At 62.2% G+C, this 18,988-nt stretch overlaps 1 protein-coding gene across 1 annotated transcript in view; it reads left to right on the top strand.

Annotated features, from left to right (window-relative positions):
- LOC128849524 (basement membrane-specific heparan sulfate proteoglycan core protein-like) overlaps positions 1-12,100 on the top strand; it is a 31,582-nt gene extending 19,482 nt beyond the window's left edge. The window contains exons 17-25 of the mRNA XM_054051743.1: positions 172-453; positions 3,782-4,093; positions 5,471-5,749; positions 5,827-6,132; positions 7,386-7,628; positions 7,717-7,968; positions 9,443-9,685; positions 11,370-11,633; positions 11,710-12,100. Coding sequence (XP_053907718.1) covers positions 172-453; positions 3,782-4,093; positions 5,471-5,749; positions 5,827-6,132; positions 7,386-7,628; positions 7,717-7,968; positions 9,443-9,685; positions 11,370-11,633; positions 11,710-11,921 — 2,393 coding nt within the window. The 3' untranslated portion in view covers positions 11,922-12,100. The remainder of the gene's footprint in view (positions 1-171; positions 454-3,781; positions 4,094-5,470; positions 5,750-5,826; positions 6,133-7,385; positions 7,629-7,716; positions 7,969-9,442; positions 9,686-11,369; positions 11,634-11,709) is intronic.
- Positions 12,101-18,988: the final 6,888 nt, after the last annotated feature.

Genomic DNA, 18,988 nt, shown 5'->3' with positions numbered 1-18,988 from the left:
GGGTACCCCAATAACCCTTAATATTGGGGGGACACACAGGGGTACCCCAATAACCCTTAATGTTGGAGGAACCCGGGTGGGGACGAGGGGTTATTTTTTTTGGGGGGGGTTCTGTAGGTTTTGGGGGGTTCCGGGGTTGTTTTTGGGGTGTTCTCTCTCTCTCTCTCGCAGGCGCCGCGGGAGCCGCGTTGCCGGTGGGCGCTTGGCCGCGCGTGGCCGTGGTGCCCTTCGGCGGTTCGGTGGTGATCAACTGCAGCCGCGGTGCGTGCGGGGGAGACGGTAACGCCATGTTGGCGTTGGATACCCCTTTGGCCGTGGTCGCCGGAGCCCACGGGCGCCGTTGGCAAAGCTTCCGACTCCTTAACGTCACCCAATGGAACCCCGGAAGCGTCACGTGCTACGGGCGTTGCGGTGACGCCGAAGGGAACGCCAGCGCCGCCGTCATCGTCTACCGTAAGGGCAGAGGGTGGGGGGGTGGGGGTGGGGGTGGCTAGCGATGACGGTTGGGGGGTTGCCAACTCCAGGGTTGCCGGATGGGGTGGTGGGTGGCCACCAAGGAGGGGGTTGGGTGGCCGCCGTTGATGGGTGGGTGGTTGCCACCTCCAGGGTTGCCAGAGAAGGTGTTGGGTGGCCACCATTCATGGTTTGATGGTTGCCAGAGCAGATGTTGGGTGGCCACCATTGATGGTTGGGTGGTTGCCACCTCCAGGGTTGCCGGAATGGGCACTGGGCATCATGAGTGGCCACCATCGATGGTTGGGTGGTTGCCAGAGCAGATGTTGGGTGGCCACCATGGATGGTTTGATGGTTGCCACCTCCAGGGTTGCCAGAATGGGTGCTGGACACCATGAGTGGCCACCATTGATGGTTGGGTGATTGCCAGAGCAGATGTTGGGTGGCCACCATTGATGGTTGGGTGATTGCCAGAGCAGGTATTGGGTGGCCACCATCGATGGTTTGATGGTTGCCACCTCCAGGGTTGCCAGAATGGGCACTGGGCACCATGGGTGGCCACCATTGATGGTTTGATGGTTGCCAGAGCAGGTGTTGAATGGCCACCATTGATGGTTTGATGGTTGCCGGAGCAGATGTTGAGTGGCCACCATTGACAGTTGGGTGGTTGCCACCTCCAGGGTTGCCGGAATGGGCACTGGGCATCATGGGTGGCCACCATTGATGGTTGAGGGGTTGCCAGAGCAGGTGTTGAGTGGCCACCATGGATGGTTGGGTGGTTGCCACCTCCAGGGTTGCCGGAATGGGTGCTGGACACCATGAGTGGCCACCATTGATGGTTGGGTGATTGCCAGAGCAGATGTTGGGTGGCCACCATTGATGGTTGGGTGATTGCCAGAGCAGGTATTGGGTGGCCACCATCGATGGTTTGATGGTTGCCACCTCCAGGGTTGCCAGAATGGGCACTGGGCACCATGAGTGGCCACCATTGATGGTTGGGTGGTCGCCAGAGCAGGTGTTGGGTGGCCACCATGGATGGTTGGGTGGTTGCCACCTCCAGGGTTGCCAGAATGGGCACTGGGCACCATGGGTGGCCACCATTGATGGTTTGATGGTTGCCAGAGAAGATGTTGGGTGGCCACCATGGATGGTTGGGTGGTTGCCACCTCCAGGGTTGCCAGAATGGGTGCTGGACACCATGAGTGGCCACCATCGATGGTTTGATGGTTGCCAGAGCAGATGTTGGGTGGCCACCATGGATGGTTGGGTGGTTGCCACCTCCAGGGTTGCCAGAATGGGTGCTGGACACCATGAGTGGCCACCATCGATGGTTTGATGGTTGCCAGAGCAGATGTTGGGTGGCCACCATGGATGGTTGGGTGGTTGCCACCTCCAGGGTTGCCAGAATGGGCACTGGGCATCATGGGTGGCCACCATTGGGGGTTGGGTGATTGCCAGAGCAGATGTTGAGTGGCCACCATTGATGGTTTGATGGTTGCCAGAGCAGATGTTGAGTGGCCACCATCGATGGTTTGATGGTTGCCGCCTCCAGGGTTGCCGGAATGGGCACTGGGCACCATGGGTGGCCACCATTGATGGTTGGGTGATTGCCAGAGCAGGTGTTGGTTGGTCACCATTGATGGTTTGATGGTTGCCGGAGCAGATGTTGAGTGGCCACCATTGACAGTTGGGTGGTTGCCACCTCCAGGGTTGCCAGAATGGGCACTGGGCACCATGAGTGGCCACCATTGATGGTTGGGTGGTTGCCAGAGCAGGTGTTGAATGGCCACCATTGATGGTTTGATGGTTGCCGGAGCAGATGTTGAGTGGCCACCATTGACGGTTGGGTGGTTGCCACCTCCAGGGTTGCCGGAATGGGCACTGGGCACCATGGGTGGCCACCATTGATGGTTGGGTGATTGCCAGAGCAGGTGTTGGGTGGCCACCATGGATGGTTGGGTGGTTGCCACCTCCAGGGTTGCCAGAATGGGTGCTGGACACCATGAGTGGCCACCATTGATGGTTGGGTGATTGCCAGAGCAGATGTTGGGTGGCCACCATTGATGGTTGGGTGATTGCCAGAGCAGGTATTGGGTGGCCACCATCGATGGTTTGATGGTTGCCACCTCCAGGGTTGCCAGAATGGGCACTGGGCACCATGGGTGGCCACCATTGATGGTTTGATGGTTGCCAGAGAAGATGTTGGGTGGCCACCATGGATGGTTGGGTGGTTGCCACCTCCAGGGTTGCCAGAATGGGTGCTGGACACCATGAGTGGCCACCATCGATGGTTTGATGGTTGCCAGAGCAGATGTTGGGTGGCCACCATGGATGGTTGGGTGGTTGCCACCTCCAGGGTTGCCAGAATGGGTGCTGGACACCATGAGTGGCCACCATCGATGGTTTGATGGTTGCCAGAGCAGATGTTGGGTGGCCACCATGGATGGTTGGGTGGTTGCCACCTCCAGGGTTGCCAGAATGGGCACTGGGCATCATGGGTGGCCACCATTGGGGGTTGGGTGATTGCCAGAGCAGATGTTGAGTGGCCACCATTGATGGTTTGATGGTTGCCAGAGCAGATGTTGAGTGGCCACCATCGATGGTTTGATGGTTGCCGCCTCCAGGGTTGCCGGAATGGGCACTGGGCACCATGAGTGGCCACCATTGATGGTTGGGTGGTTGCCAGAGCAGGTGTTGAATGGCCACCATTGATGGTTTGATGGTTGCCGGAGCAGATGTTGAGTGGCCACCATTGACGGTTGGGTGGTTGCCACCTCCAGGGTTGCCGGAATGGGCACTGGGCACCATGGGTGGCCACCATTGATGGTTGGGTGATTGCCAGAGCAGGTGTTGGGTGGCCACCATGGATGGTTGGGTGGTTGCCACCTCCAGGGTTGCCAGAATGGGTGCTGGACACCATGAGTGGCCACCATTGATGGTTGGGTGATTGCCAGAGCAGATGTTGGGTGGCCACCATTGATGGTTGGGTGATTGCCAGAGCAGGTATTGGGTGGCCACCATCGATGGTTTGATGGTTGCCACCTCCAGGGTTGCCGGAATGGGCACTGGGCACCATGGGTGGCCACCATCGGGGGTTGGGTAGTTGCCAGAGCAGGTGTTGGGTGGCCACCATCGATGGTTTGATGGTTGCCGGAGCAGATGTTGAGTGGCCACCATTGACGGTTGGGTGGTCACCACCTCCAGGGTTGCCGGAATGGGCGCTGGACACCATGAGTGGCCACCATGGCTGGTTTGATGGTTGCCAGAGCAGGTTGGGGGCACGCCGTTGGGTGGCCACCATTGACGGTTACCTGGTTGCCACCTCCAGGCTTACCGGAGCGGGTGGTTCTGGAACCGGTGCCGCCGGTGGCAGTGGGTGAGAGCCGTAACCTGACGTGCCGAGTGGTGGAAGTGGCTCCGTTGGGGAATCTGACGGTGACGTTGCGCCGCGGCACCGAAACGCTGCGCACGGCGAGTTTCGGTGGCGCCGAAGGCAGCGCCACCGTGGCCGTAAGGCATCTGCTGATCGCCGGCCCCGGCGACCACGGCCAGGACGTCACCTGCCACGCGGAGCTCTCGCTGCGGCCACACGGACCCCTCTTCGCCCGCGCCGCCGTCCCCATCCGACTCTCCGTCTTCGGTGAGTCCGCACCGCGACGCCGGAGCCGGAGCGGATGGTTCCGATGGACCAATCCCACCCCCAGCCCAGTCGCCATTCCCAGCCAGCCCAGTCCCACCCCAGTCCCATCCCAGTCCCATCCCAGTTCCCAGCCCAGTCTCATTCCAACACATTCCCAGTTCCATCCCCATCCCATTCCCATCCCATCCCAGTCTCATCCCATTCCCATCCCATCCCAGTCTCATCCCAGTCCCATCCCAGTCCCAAACCAGTCCCAAACCAGTCACCATTCCCAACCCAGCCCAGTTCCCATCCCAGTTCCATCCCAGTCCCATCCCAGTCTCATTCCAACACATTCCCAGTTCCATCCCCATCCCATTCCCATTCCCATCCCAGTCTCATCCCAGTCCCCATTCCCAACCCAGCCCAGTCCCAGCCCAGTCCCAGCCCAGTTCCCAGCCCAGTCCCATCCCATTCCCAGCCCAGTCCCATCCCAGTCCCATCCCAGTTCCATCCCAGTCCCATCTCAGTCCCATCTCGGTTCCCAGCCCAGTTCCATCCCAGTCCCATCCCAGTCCCCATTCCCAACTCATCCCAGTCCCATCCCATTCCCATCCCATTCCCATCCCAGTCCCATCCCAGTCCCCATTCCCAACCATCCCATTCCCATCGCAGTTCCCATCCCATTCCCATCCCAGTTCCTATCCCATTCCCATCCCAGTCGCCATTCCCAACCCAGCCCAGTCCCATCCCAGTTCCCATCCCACCCCCACTCCAGTCGCCATCTGCTTCCCAGTGTTTTCATCCCAGTTCCCATCCCATTCCCATTCCCATCCCCATCCCACCCCAGTCCAATCCCATCCCAGTCTCATTCCATTCCATTCCCAGTCCCATTCCAATCCCATTCCATTCCCAGTCCCATCCCAGTCCCCATTCCCATCCCATCCCATCCCATCCCATCCCCATTCCTATTCCCATGCCCATTCCATTCCATTCCCATTCCCATTCCCATTCTATCCCCATCCCATCCCCATTCCTATTCCCATTCCCCATCCCCATTCCATTCCATCCCATTCTCATTCCATTCCCATCCCCATTCCCATCCCCATTCCATCCCCATCCCCATTCCATTCTATCCCCATTCCCATTCCATCCCATCCCCATTCCCATCCCCATCCCCATTCCATTCCCATTCCCATTCCATTCCATTCCCATTCCCTCCAGGACAAGTTCGGTGCCTCCGTCTCCTCCGGCAGCCGTGGCCGTGCCGAGCTCTCCATTCCCACCACTGCAGCTCCGCATCCTCTCAGGATCGCGGTGATGTTCCGGCTGCCGGAATCCTCTCCGCAGCACCGGAACACCCGGAATCACAGCCCCGGTGACGCCGCCTTCCCGCAGCCCTCCCGGAGCCGCCGCGGCTCCAGGCTCCGACCCACCTGGAAGCCGGAACCACCGCCAACGCCAGCTGCCATCTCGCCGGCGCCTTTCCCACCGGGAACGTCGGCTTCACCATCACGTTGGCAGAGCGGATCCTCAACTTCACCGTCTCGGAATCCGGCGACGTTCTCACCGCCGTCACCGCGCTCTCCTCCGGCACACCGGGATGGCAGGAGCTGACCTGCACCGCGGCCGTGGCTACGGCGGCGCGGACGGCACGGACACAGCTCCTCGTTTACCGTAAGGCACCGGGAACGGCGTGACGGGAACCGGAGCCAATCCCAAAATCCTGATGGATCCATAACGTCTTCCCAAAGGTTTCCCGGAACCCATCGTGGAGCTGAGCCCGGCGTCGGCACCGGCGGGCAGCGAGGTGACGGTGCTGTGCCGTACCGGCGATGCCGATAACCACACCGGAGATGCCGAGTACAGCGGAGACGCCGTCCGGCTGCAGCTCCGCGATGCCGATGGGGCCATCCTGGCGGAAGGGCCGCGTTCCCGCTTGGAGCGGCGGTTGGTGGCCCGGCGCGAAGATGACGGGCGGGAATTTGGGTGCCGCGCCAGCTTGGCCGTCGGCGATGCCGCGGTGACGAAGGAAGCGGACACTCGGCTCACCGTTCTCTGTGAGTTCCCCAACGCGCGGTTTGGGGGGAGGAGGAATCGGTGGGATGGGGCACATCCGGAGGGTGATGGTCGACGGCTCCGCATCCCGGTAGAGTTCGGAGGTGACGCCAAACCCAACGGCGCCGTTGGTGCTCCACATGAGGCGGAAGAGCAGATCGGATGGAGGTCCTCATCCCGCGGGAGGTGTTGGAGGGCCCTTCCAACCCAACCCATTCCCGGGATTCCATGGATCCATCCCGTTTCTCTTCAACCGGTGACACACAAGGTCACCGTCTGGCCCAAATCCGGCGGTTTTTGGCCAATCCGCAGCCGTTTGCCTCAAAATGAGACTCCAGCGGCAAAGCCAAAGGCGACCGCTTGACCGACGGCGGCGTTTCTGCTCCGTGAAGAGCATTTAAGCCGTCACGATAAGATAAAATGTGGGTTGGAGGTGTTGAAGGCCACGTTGGATGGGGCTCGGAGCAACCGGATCCGGTGGGAGGTGTTCCTGCCCATGGAATTGGATCTGGATGGGCTTTGAGGTTCTTCCAACCCAACCATTCCATGTTCCGGGATTGATCTCCCCATCCTGGCCCTGGTGGCCCAGAGCAGTGGTGGCTTCCATGGAGGTGTCCATGGCCACGTTGGATGAGGCTCAGAGCAACCAGATCCGATGGAAGGTGTTCCTGCCCATGGAATTGGATCTGGAAGGGCTCTGAGGTTCTTCCAACCCAACCATTCCATGTTCCGGGATCAACATCCCCATCGTGGCCCCGGTTGCTCCATCCCTGGAGGGGTTGAAGGCCACGTTGGATGGGCCTCGGAGCAACCGGACCCGGCAGGAGGTGTCCCTGTCCATGGAATTGGATCAGGATGGGCTTGGAGGTTCTTCCAACCCAACCATTCCATGTTCCAGGATCGACCTCCCCATCGTGGCCCCGGTTGCTCCATCCCTGGAGGGGTTGAAGGCCACATTGGATGGACTTTGGAGCAACCGGATCCGATGGGAGGTGTCCCCGCCCATGGAATTGGATCTGGATGGGCTCTGAGGTTCTTCCAACCCAACCATTCCATGTTCCGGGATCGACCTCCCCATCGTGGCCCCGGTTGCTCCATCCTTGGAGGTGTTGAAGGCCACGTTGGATGAGGCTCGGAGCAACGGGATCTGGTGGGAGGTGTTCCTGCCCATGGAATTGGATCTGGATGGGCTTGGAGGTCTCTTCCAACCCAACCATTCCACGAATCTCCGGTCCCATCATTCCGTCTTTTCCAGACATGCCTGAAATGTCCCCAACCGACTGTCCCACCAACCGCACGTGGCTTCGGGGGACGCAGGAAGCGCTGTGGTGCCGCGCCGCCGGCAATCCCGCTCCCACCGTCACCTGCGTTAGGAATGGTGTCACCATCAACACCACCGTGCCGGAATTGGTCACCCGATCCCGAGCCGGCTCCTACCGCTGCAATGCCACCAACGTTTTGGGGACACGAAGCCGTTGGGTCACCGTCCGCGTGGAGTGTGAGTGATGCCGATGGCGTCTCCCACCGCGGTCGTGGTAGCGGCGGTGACGGCGCTCACCGCGTTCTTTCTTCTCTTCCAACCCAAGTTGAGCCCATCCTGACGGAGCGCGGTTGTCCCGCGCACCGCGTCTGGGTGGAAAGAGAGCGCCGCGACCTCTCGTGCCGCGCCGACGGCGATCCACCCCCCAAGATCCGCTGTGACCGGGATGGGGGTCCCGGGGGTCCCACGCGCCCCCACGGCACTCGCGTCGTTCACCGCGACGACGCCGGGCGCTACGTCTGCCGCGCCACCAACAAACACGGATCGGCCGCGCGCCGCGTCCTCGTCACCGTGGAGTGTGAGCCGCCACCGCCGTGCAGGCGGACGATGAGGGGTCTGGGGGTGCCGGAAGGAAGGGGGGTTTGGGGGTACCTGATAGGGGGTTTGGGGGTGCTAGAGGGGGTCTGGGGGTGACAAGGTGGGGTTTGGGGGTACCAGGGGGGTTTGGGGGTACGGGGCGGGGTGTCTTGGGGTGCCAGAGGGGGTCTGGGGGTGTCAGGGGGAGGGTTTGGGGGTACCGGAGGGGGGTTTGGGGGTACCAGATGGGGGGTCTGGGGGTGCCAGAGGGGGTCTGGGGGTGACAAGGTGGGGTTTGGGGGTACCACAGGGGATTTGGGGGTACTGGAGGGAGTCTGGGGTGTCAGAGGGGGAGTTTGGGGGGTACCGGCGGGGGGTTTGGGGGTACCTGATAGGGGGTCTGGGTGTGCCAGAGGGGGTCTGGGGGTGACAAGGTGGGGTTTGGGGGTACCAGGGGGGGAAACTGGGGGTACCAGGGGGGTTTGGGGGTACCAGGGAGGGGGTCTGGGGGTGTCGAGGGTGGTTTGGGGGTACCGGGGGGGTGTCTGGGGGTGCCAGAGGGGGTCTGGGGGTGACAAGTTGGGGTTTGGGGGTATCACAGGGGATTTGGGGGTACTGGAGGGAGTCTGGGGGTGTCAGAGGGGGAGTTTGGGGGTACCGGCGGGGGGTTTGGGGGTACCTGATAGGGGGTCTGGGTGTGCCAGAGGGGGTCTGGGGGTGACAAGGTGGGGTTTGGGGGTACCACGGGGGGAAACTGGGGGTACCAGGGGGGTTTAGGGGTACCTGGGAGGGGGTCTGGGGGTGTCGAGGGTGGTTTGGGGGTACCGGGGGGGGTTTGGGGGTACCTGATAGGGGGTCTGGGGGTGCCAGAGGGGGTTTGGGGGTGTCAGGGGGAGGTTTTGGGGGTACCGGGGGGCATTTGGGGGTACCAGGGAGGGGTCTGGGGGTGCCAAGGTGGGGTTTGGGGGTACCACGGGGGATTTCGGGGTACCGGAGGGGGTCTGGGGGTGCCAGGGGGGGTCTGGGGGTGTCAGAGGGGGAGTTTGGGGGTACAGGGGAGGGGGAGTCTGGGGGTACCATATAGGGGGTCTGGGGGTGCTGGAGGGGGTCTGGGGGTGTTGGGGGGGGGTCTGAGGGTTTCGGGAGGGGTTTGGGGGTACCGGGGGGGGGGGTGGTCTGGGGGTACCAGGAAGGGTGTCTGGGGGTACCGGGGGGGGGTACCAGGGATGGGATGAAGATCTGGGGGTACCAGGGATGAAGATCTGGGGGTACCAGGGATGGGATGTGGATCTGGGGGTACCAGGGATGGGGTCTGGGGGTGCTGGAGGGGGTCTGGGGGTGTCGGGGAGGGGGTGGGGGGGTACCAGGGATGGGATGAAGATCTGGGGGTACCATGGATGAGATCTGGGGGTACCAGGGCTGGGATGTGGATTTGGGGGTACAGGAGAGGGGACCCCCCCCGCTCCCCCGTGCAGACGAGCCCAGCATGGGTGAAAGCGGATGCCCGGCGCGGCGGCTTTGGGTGGAGGGGACACCGGCGGAGCTGCCGTGCGCCGCCACCGGGAACCCCCCACCCCACGTCACCTGCGCCAAACTGGGGGACCCCCAGGACATCCCGGTGAGCCCCAACGTCACCCGCGCCCACGCCGGTACCTACCAGTGCCGGGCAACCAACAGCCACGGCTCTGCCCTCCGCAACGTCACCGTCGCCGTCGAGTGTGAGCGCGGAGAACCGGGGGGGGCGGAATATGGGGGTTGGGGGGCAGAATATGGGGGTTGGGGGGCAGAAAAGGGGCGTTTGGGGCACAAATGGGGGATTTGGGGCAGAAAAAGGGGGATTTGGGGCAGAAAAAGTGGAGATTTGGGGCAGAATATGGGGGCTGGGGGGCAGAATATGGGGGTTGGGGGCGGAATATGGGGGTTGGGGGGCGGAATATGGGGGTTGGGGGGCAGAATATGGGGGTTGGGGGCGGAATATGGGGGTTGGGGGGCGGAATATGGGGGTTGGGGGGCAGAACATGGGGGTTGGGGGGCGGAATATGGGGGTTGGGGGGCGGAATATGGGGGTTGGGGGGCAGAACATGGGGGTTGGGGGGCAGAATATGGGGGTTGGGGGGCAGAACATGGGGGTTGGGGGGCGGAATATGGGGGTTGGGGGGCAGAACATGGGGGTTGGGGGGCGGAACATGGGGGTTGGGGGGCGGAACATGGGGGTTGGGGGGCGGAACATAGGGGTTGGTGGGCGGAACATGGGGGTTGGGGGGCAGAAAAGGGGGATTTGGGGCAGAAAAAGGGGGATTTGGGGCAGAACGTAGGAGTTGGGGGGCAGAACATGGGGGTTGGGGGGCGGAATATGGGGGTTGGGGGACAGAATATGGGGGTTGGGGGGCAGAAAAGGGGGATTTGGGGCACAAACGGGGGATTTGGGGCAGAAAAAGGGGCATTTGGGGCAGAAAAAGTGGAGATTTGGGGCAGAATATGGGGGTTGGGGGGCAGTAAAGGGGAATTTGGGGGCAGAAAAGGGGCATTTGGGGCACAAAAGGGGGATTTGGGGCAGAAAAAGGGGCATTTGGGGCAGAATATGGGGGTTGGGGCAGAACATGGGAGTTTGGGGGGCAGAATATGGGGGTTGAGGGGCACAAAAGGGGGATTTGGGGCAGAAAAGGGGGATTTGGGGCAGAAAAGGGGAATTTGGGGGCAGAAAGGGGGAATTTGGGGCAGAAAAGGGGAATTCTGGGCAAAAAAGGGGGATTTGGGGCAGAAGAACGGTGATTTGGGGGCAGAAATTGGGGAATTTGGGGCAGAAATTGGGGAATTTGGGGCAGAAAAGGGGAATTTTGGGCAGAAAAGGGGAATTTGGGGGCAGAAATTGGGGAATTTTGGGCAGAAAAGGGGGATTTGGGGGCAGAAAAGGGGAATTTGGGGCAGAAAAGGGGAATTTGGGGCAGAAAAAGGGGATTTGGGGGCAGAAAAAGGGGGATTTGGGGGCAGAAAGGGGGATTTGGGGCACAAAAGGGGGTATTTGGGGGCACAAAAGGGGACTTCTGGGCAAAAAAGGGGAATTTGGGGCAGAAAAACGGTGATTTGGGGGCAGAAATTGGGGACTTCTGGGCAAAAAAGGGGAATTTGGGGCAGAAAAGGGATTTGGGGGCAGAAAAGGGGAATTTGGAGCAGAAAAGGGGAATTTGGGGCAGAAAAACGGTGATTTGGGGGCAGAAATTGGGGAATTTGGGGCAGAAATTGGGGAATTTGGGGCAGAAAAGGGGAATTTGGGGGCAGAAATTGGGGAATTTGGGGCAGAAAAGGGGAATTTGGGGCAGAAAAGGGGGAATTTGGGGCAGAAAAGGGAGATTTGGGGCAGAAAAGGGTCTTCCCGGTGACGGTGTTGCCGTCCCGGTGCAGACAGCCCCGCGGCGGTGAGCCTTCGCGTCTCGCCTTCGCCCGACGTCTCTCGCGGCGCCAGCTTCAGCGTGGAGTGCCGCGCCGAAGGTTTGCCCACGCCGACCTACGGTTGGGCGCTGCCGCCGGCTCCCAACCTCCGCTTCACCGCCGATAACCGCACGGTGGCCGTCGCCGGTGCCGCCGCCGTTAACGGAGGTCTTTACACCTGTACGGCAACCAACCGGCACGGCCGGCGAGCCGGTAGCGTCATGGTCAACGTCGATGGTGAGATGGGAGGAGCTGTGGGCGCGGGGGTTGAGGAGGACTCGCCGCCGCGGCATCGCCTTCTCTCGTGCCGTAGAGAGCCGGTTGGCGCTGTTGGCATCGCTGGGCTCCCTGGGGGCCGTCACCGCCGTGGGACTGGCGGCCGCCGGCGGTTACTACTTGAAGACGACGGCGTGCAAGAAAGGTGAATACAACGTCCACGACGCCGAAGGCTCTTCCGAAGCTTCTTGTCTTCACCGGCACAACCGCGGCGGAGAGATTTATGGCATCCAGCTCACCCAACCCTAACCGGGAGAAGCCGGATTCCACTTTCGGGGGGTCCTTACCCTGATTTTGGGGGGAAATTGGGGAGAATTTGGTGGGTTTTGGTGGTTTTCTGGTGGGTTTGGTGGTTTTTTTGGTGGGTTCGGTGGTTTTTTGGTGGTTTTTTTGGTGGGTTCGAACCGTTTGGGCGCTGCGCCGAGGACGACGGCGCGGCCGTAACTCAGGGTGGGGACGCGGACAGCACCCAATAAAACTCATTCCATTTGGAAGGGGAAATTGGTTATGGAAAGGGGACCTCAAAGGTCCCAAAGCCATCGGTGATGCCATCAAGAACCGGCAAAGCTCCGGATCCCACTGGAAGATCCCTGGGACACCCGGGGAAGCCCTTAATGATGTCCCCAAGGACCATCCCGTGTCCCCAACCCCATCCTGGACCCCCAAACTCCTCCCCACACTTCCCACTGAAGCCACCAGTGATGCCATCAAGACCCCACCAAGCTCTGGATCCCACTGGAAGATCCCCGGGTCACTTTGGGAAGCCCTGGATGATGTCCCCAAGGACCATCCCATGTCCCCAACCCCCATCTTGTGTCCCCAACCCCATCCAGGACCACCGATCTCCTCCCCACAGCTCCCACCGAAGCCACCAGTGATGCCATCAAGACCCAACCAAGCTCTGGATCCCACTGGAAGATCCCTGGACCACCCTGGGAAGCCCTGGATGATGTCCCCAAGGCCCATCCCGTGTCCCCAACCCGATCCAGGACCTCCAACCTCCTCCCCACAGCTCCCACCGAAGCCACCAGTGATGCCATCAAGACCCAACGAAGCTCTGGATCCCACTGGAAGATCCCAAAGCCACCCTGGGAAGCCCTGGATGATGTCCCCAAGGACCATCTCGTGTCCCCAACCCCCATCCCGTGTCCCAAACCCCATCCTGGACCCCCAAACTCCTCCCCACACTTCCCACCGAAGCCACCAGTGATGCCATCAAGACCCCACCAAGCTCTGGATCCCACTGGGAGATCCCAAAGCCACCCTGGGAAGCCCTGGATGATGTCCCCAAGGATCATCCCGTGTCCCCAAAGGCCATGTTGTGTCCCCAACCACACCCAGGAACCCCAATCTCCTCCTCCACAGCTCCCACTGAAGCCAACAGTGATGCCATCAAGACCCAACGAAGCTCTGGATCCCACTGGAAGATCCCCAAGACCACCCTGGGAAGCCCTGGATGATGTCCCCAAGGCCCATCCTATGTCCCCAACCCCCATCTTGTGTCCCCAACCCCATCCAGGACCACTGATCTCCTCCTCCCACCTCCCACCGAAGCCACCAGTGATGCCATCAAGACCCCACCAAGCTCTGGATCCCACTGGGAGATGCCAAAGCCACCCGGGGAAGCCCTGGATGATGTCCCCAAGGACCATCCTGAGTCCCCAACCCCCATCGGGTGTCCCCAACCCCATCCAGGACCACCGATCTCCTCCCCACACTTCCCACTGAAGCCACCAGTGATGCCATCAAGACCCAACCAAGCTCTGGATCCCACTGGAAGATCCCCGGGTCACATTGGGAAGCCCTGGATGATGTCCCCAAGGACCATCCCATGTCCCCAACCCCCATCTTCTGTCCCCAACCCCATCCAGGACCACCAATCTCCTCCCCACAGCTCCCACTGAAGCCACCAGTGATGCCATCAAGACCCCACCAAGCTCTGGATCCCACTGGAAGATGCCTGGACCACCCTGGGAAGCCCTGGATGATGTCCCCAAGGCCCATCCCGTGTCCCCAACCCCATCCTGGACCCCCAAACTCCTCCCCACACTTCCCACTGAAGCCACCAGTGATGCCATCAAGACCCAACCAAGCTCTGGATCCCACTGGAAGATCCCCGGGTCACATTGGGAAGCCCTGGATGATGTCCCCAAGGACCATCTCATGTCCCCAAGGACCGTTCCATGTCCCCAAGGCCCATCCCGTGTCCCCAACCACACCCAGGACCCCCCGATCTCCTCCCCACAGCTCCCACCGAAGCCGCCAGTGATGCCACCAAGACCCAATCAATCTCCATCTCCCGCTGCCACCCCCCTCTCTCGCGCCGTGTCCCACCAGGGCAGGTGACACCAGGACACACCAATCTGCCATCAGCACCTTTTAATTGTCCCCAGGCCACCGGCCACCACCCAACCACCTCCCGGGCGCTGCCGAGCTCCTCGTCTTCCATCACCTCTTCCCACCGCCGGGCGGGTGACATCGCTCTCCGCACTGGGGACACTGGGGATGGGGTGTCCCGCTCTTCCCAGGGACACTCCAGCACCGCTGGCACCGCAGACGGTACTTCTTGTACCTGGGAGGAACGGAGAGACGCTGGTGTTGGTGGGTCCCCATGGAGGTGTCCCCAAGACCATCACCCACGGGTGCTGCGGCTCCGCACTGGATCCCACCGGAAAATCCTTGTCCCCAAAGCCCATCCCATGTCCCCAAGGCCCATCCCGTGTCCCCAACCCCATCCAGAAGCCCCGATCTCCTCCTCCACAGCTCCCACCAAAGCCGCCAGTGATGCCATCAAGACCCCACCAAGCTCTGGATCCCACTGGAAGATCCCTGGACCACCCTGGGAAGCCCTGGATGATGTCCCCAAGGCCCATCCCATGTCCCCAAAGGCCATGTTGTGTCCCCAACCACACCCAGGACCTCCAACCTCCTCCCCACAGCTCCCACCGAAGCCGCCAGTGATGCCATCAAGACCCAACGAAGCTCTGGATCCCACTGGAAGATCCCCAGGTCACGTTGGGAAGCCCTGGATGATGTCCCCAAGGATCATCCCATGTCCCCAAAGGCCATGTTGTGTCCCCAACCACACCCAGGACCCCCCATCTCCTCCTCCACAGCTCCCACTGAAGCCAACAGTGATGCCATCAAAACCCAACCAAGCTCTGGATCCCACTGGAAGATCCCTGGACCACCCTGGGAAGCCCTTAATGATGTCCCCAAGGACCATCCCGTGTCCCCAACCCCCATCTTGTGTCCCCAACCCCATCCAGGAGCCCTGATCTCGTCCCCACAGCTCCCACCGAAGCCGCCAGTGATGCCATCAAGACCCCACCAAGCTCTGGATCCCACTGGAAGATCCCTGGACCACCCTGGGAAGCCCTGGATGATGTCCCCAAGGCCCATCCCGTGTCCCCAACCACACCCAGGACCCCCAATCTCCTCCTCCACAGCTCCCACTGAAGCCACCAGTGATGCCATCAAGACCCAATGAAGCTCTGGATCCCACTGGAAGAACCCAAAGCCACCCTGGGAAGCCCTGGATGAAGTCCCCAAGGACCATCCCATGTCCCCAAGGCCCATCCCGTGTCCCCAACCCCATCCAGGACCCCTGATCTCCTCCCCACAGCTCCCACCGAAGCCACCAGTGATGCCATCAAGACCCAACCAAGCTTCGATCTGGGGTTCCAGTGGGTTCCAGAAGGTTCTTTTGATGTTGGGGGGATCCCTATGGATTTGGGGGGAGTGTCTCCGAGCTGAGGTGTTTGGGGGGGTCCCTGTCCCCCACCTGATGCCGCAGGCGTTGCAGAGGGGGGTCCCGTTCTCGGCCGCTCGCCAAAGCGGGGTGCGACGCGTCTTGCAGGAGGCGCAGCACTTGGTCCCTGCAGGAAGACACGGGTGTGCACCCCAAAATCCTAAAGGGGGGAGTTGGGGGTCACACAACCCCCGCAGACAGTCCCCCCCCCCAAAAAAACACCCCTCCCCTTACAGATTCCATCGAAACACCCCAAAAAATGTCCCTTCTTACCCTGAGCGATGGGAGTTTCGTCCTCCGAACTGCTGCCCACCCCGGGGGGGGCACCTGGGGGGCTGCACCCCAAAATCCGCCTGGGAGTCCTGGGGGGAAAGGGGAAAAGGGGGGGGGGTCAGGGGGTGGAGAGGGATATCGGAATGGGGGTGGGGGGGGAGGACCCCAAGGGAATTGGGGGGGAACCCAGAATGGGGGGGGGACAAAGGAATGAGGACCCCCAGAAAGGGGGGGACCCCAAGGGAATAGGGGGGGACAGAAAGGAATGAGGACCCCCAGAAAGGGGGGGACCCCAAGGGAATAGGGGGGGCAGAAAGGAATGAGGACCCCCAGAAAGGGGGGAACCCCAAGGGAATAGGGGGGGACCCCAAGGGAATAGGGGGGGAGAGAAAGGAATGAGGACCCCCAGAAAGGGGGGGGGGGACCCCAAGAGAATGGGGGGGGCAGAAAGGAATGAGGATCCCCACAAAGGGGGGGACCCCAAGAGAATGGGGGGGACAGAAAGGAATGAGGACCCCCAGAAACGGGGGGGACCCCAGGGGAAAGAGGGGGACCCCCAGAATGGGGGATCAAGGGAGTGGGGGGACCCTAAGGGAAAGAGGGGGACCCCCAGAATGGGGGGACGGACCCCAAGGGAAAAAGAGGGACCCCAAGGGAAAGGGAGGGACCCCCAGAATGAGGGGGACGGACCCCAAGGGAAAGGGGGGGACCCCTAGAATGGGGGAGAAACCCAAAGAGAAAGGAGGGGGACCCCCAGAATGGGGGGGACGGACCCCGGGGGAAAGAGGGGAACCCCCAGAATGGGGAGGGGACCCCAAGGGAAAGGGGGGGACCCCTAGAATGGGGGGGTCAAGAGAACGGGGGGACCCTAAGGGAAAGAGGGGGACCCCCAGAATGGGGGGACAGATCCCAGGGGAAATGGGGGGACCCCAGAATGGGGGATCAAGGGAATGGGGGGACCCTAAGGGAAAGAGGGGGACCCCCAGAATGGGGGGATGGACCCCAAGGGAAAGAGGGGGACCCCCAGAGTGGGGGAGGAACCCCAAGAGAAAGGAGAGGGACCCCCAGAATGGGGGGGACGGACCCCAAGGGAAAGAGGGGGACCCCCAGAATGGGGGGGACGGACCCCGGGGAAAGAGGGGGACCCCCAGAATGGGGAGGGGACCCCAAGGGAAAGGCGGGGACCCCCAGAATGGGGGGGTCAAGGGAACGGGGGGACCTAAGGGAAAGGAGGGGACCCCCAGAATGGGGGAGAAACCCAAAGAGAAAGGAGGGGGACCCCCAGAATGGGGAGATGGACCCCAGGGGAAAGAGGGGGACCCCCAGAATGGGGGAGAAACCCAAAGAGAAAGGAGGGGGACCCCCAGAATGGGGGGTCAAGGGAATGGGGGGACCCTAAGGGAAAGAGGGGGACCCCCAGAATGGGGGGGACGGACCCCAGGGGAAAAGGGGGGTCCCCCCCGGCAGTACCTGCGGCTGCGGGCGCTGATGCGCAGACGGCCGTCACCGCGGCACAGGCACAGCCGCAGCGTCACCCCCTGAAAGTTGGGGTCCCGCGGCTCGGCGCCGCGCTGGGGGGCGGCCTGCTTGCGCCGGCGCCTCACCGGGACCGGATCGGCGACTGCCGGGTCGGTACCGGTACCGGTGGGGTTACCGGCGCCATCATCGTTATCGACGCCGATGTCACCGTCACTGCCGTTACCGTCGTTATCAACGCTGTTATCAGCACCAATGTCACCGTCGGTGCCGTTACCGGTGCCGTTACCGGTGCTGGGGTCATTACCGGTCCCGGTGCCGTTCGCGGTGTCGCGGTTGATGCCAATGTCGTTACCGGTACCGCTGTAATTAGCGATGCCGTTACTGGGGCCGTTACCGGGGTCGGTGTTGCTGCTGGTGCTGTTATCGGTGCTCTTCCTGGTCCCAGTGCCGTTACTGGTGTTGTTCCCAGTGCCGTTACTGGTCCCAGTGCCATCGCCATCATCCTGGCCATTCCTGGTGCCGTTCCCAGTGCTGTAACTGGTGCCATTACTGGTCCCAGTGCCATTCCCGGTGCCATTACTGGTGCCGTTACTGGTCCCAGTGCCGTTCCCGGTGCCGTTACTGGTGCCGTTACTGGTCCCAGTGCCATTCCTCATGCTGTTACTGGTGTCATTACTGGTCCCAGTGCCATTCCTCATGCCGTTACTGGTGTCAGTGCCATTCCCGGTGCCATTCCCGGTGCCGTTACTGGTCCCAGTGCCGTTACTGGTGCCGTTACTGGTCCCAGTGCCATTCCTCATGCCGTTACTGGTCCCAGTGCCATTCCTGGTGCCATTACTGGTGCCATTACTGGTCCCAGTGCCGTTACTGGTGCCATTACTGGTCCTGGTGCCATTCCCAGTGCCGTTACTGGTGCCGTTACTGGTCCCAGTGCCATTGTCATCATCCTGGCCATTCCTGGTGCCATTCCTCGTGCCGTTCCCGGTTCCGGTGCCATTCCCGGTGCCGTTCCTGGTCCCAATGTCATCACGATCATCCCGGCCATTCCCGGTGCTGTTCCCGGTTCCGGTGCCATTCCCGGTGCCATTCCCGGTGCCGTTCCTGGTCCCAATGTCATCACGATCATCCCGGCCATTCCCGGTGCTGTTCCCGGTTCCGGTGCCATTCCCGGTGCCGTTCCCGGTTCCGGTGCCCCCGGCCAAGCGCCAGCACTGGATGCTGATGAGGCTGAGGGTGTCGGGGCCGGGATCCGGGCCGAGTGCTGTGGCTCTGCCGGGGCTCTCCGGGGCTCCCCGGGGCTCTGCCGGGGCTCTCCGGGGCTCTGCCGGGGCTCCCCGGGGCTCTGCCGGGGCTCTCCGGGGCTCTGCCGGGGCTCCCCGGGGCTCTGCCGGGGCTCTGCGGGGCTCCGCCGGGGCTCCCCGGGGCTCTGCCGGGGCTCTCCGTGGGGCCGCCGTGGGGCGCGGGCGGCACCGTCTCCTGCAGGAGGGCGAGAGGGGGGCACCGGGCGGCCTTGGGGGGCACCGCCACCCCCAATCTGCCCCGGGCAGCGTTAGCGGGACCAGGTCCTCCCAGGATTCCCAGTCCAGCCCAGTGCTCCCAGTTCCCCCACACCCCTCTGCCCGGTCCATCCCAGTCCATCCCGGTCCATCCCAGTCCATCCCAGTGTTTCCAGTGCCCCCACACCCCTCTGCCCAGTCCATCCCAGTCCATCCCAGTCCCGGTCCATCCCAGTCCCAGTGCTCCCAGTTCCCCCCCTCCCACTCCATCCCAGTCCCAGTGCTCCCAGTTTCCCCCCTCCCAGTCCATCCCAGTC

This window comes from Cuculus canorus, chromosome 30 (assembly GCF_017976375.1).
Source record: "Cuculus canorus isolate bCucCan1 chromosome 30, bCucCan1.pri, whole genome shotgun sequence".
Classification (NCBI taxonomy): Eukaryota; Metazoa; Chordata; class Aves; order Cuculiformes; family Cuculidae; genus Cuculus; species Cuculus canorus.
This window is presented reverse-complemented; position numbering and strand designations above follow the sequence as displayed.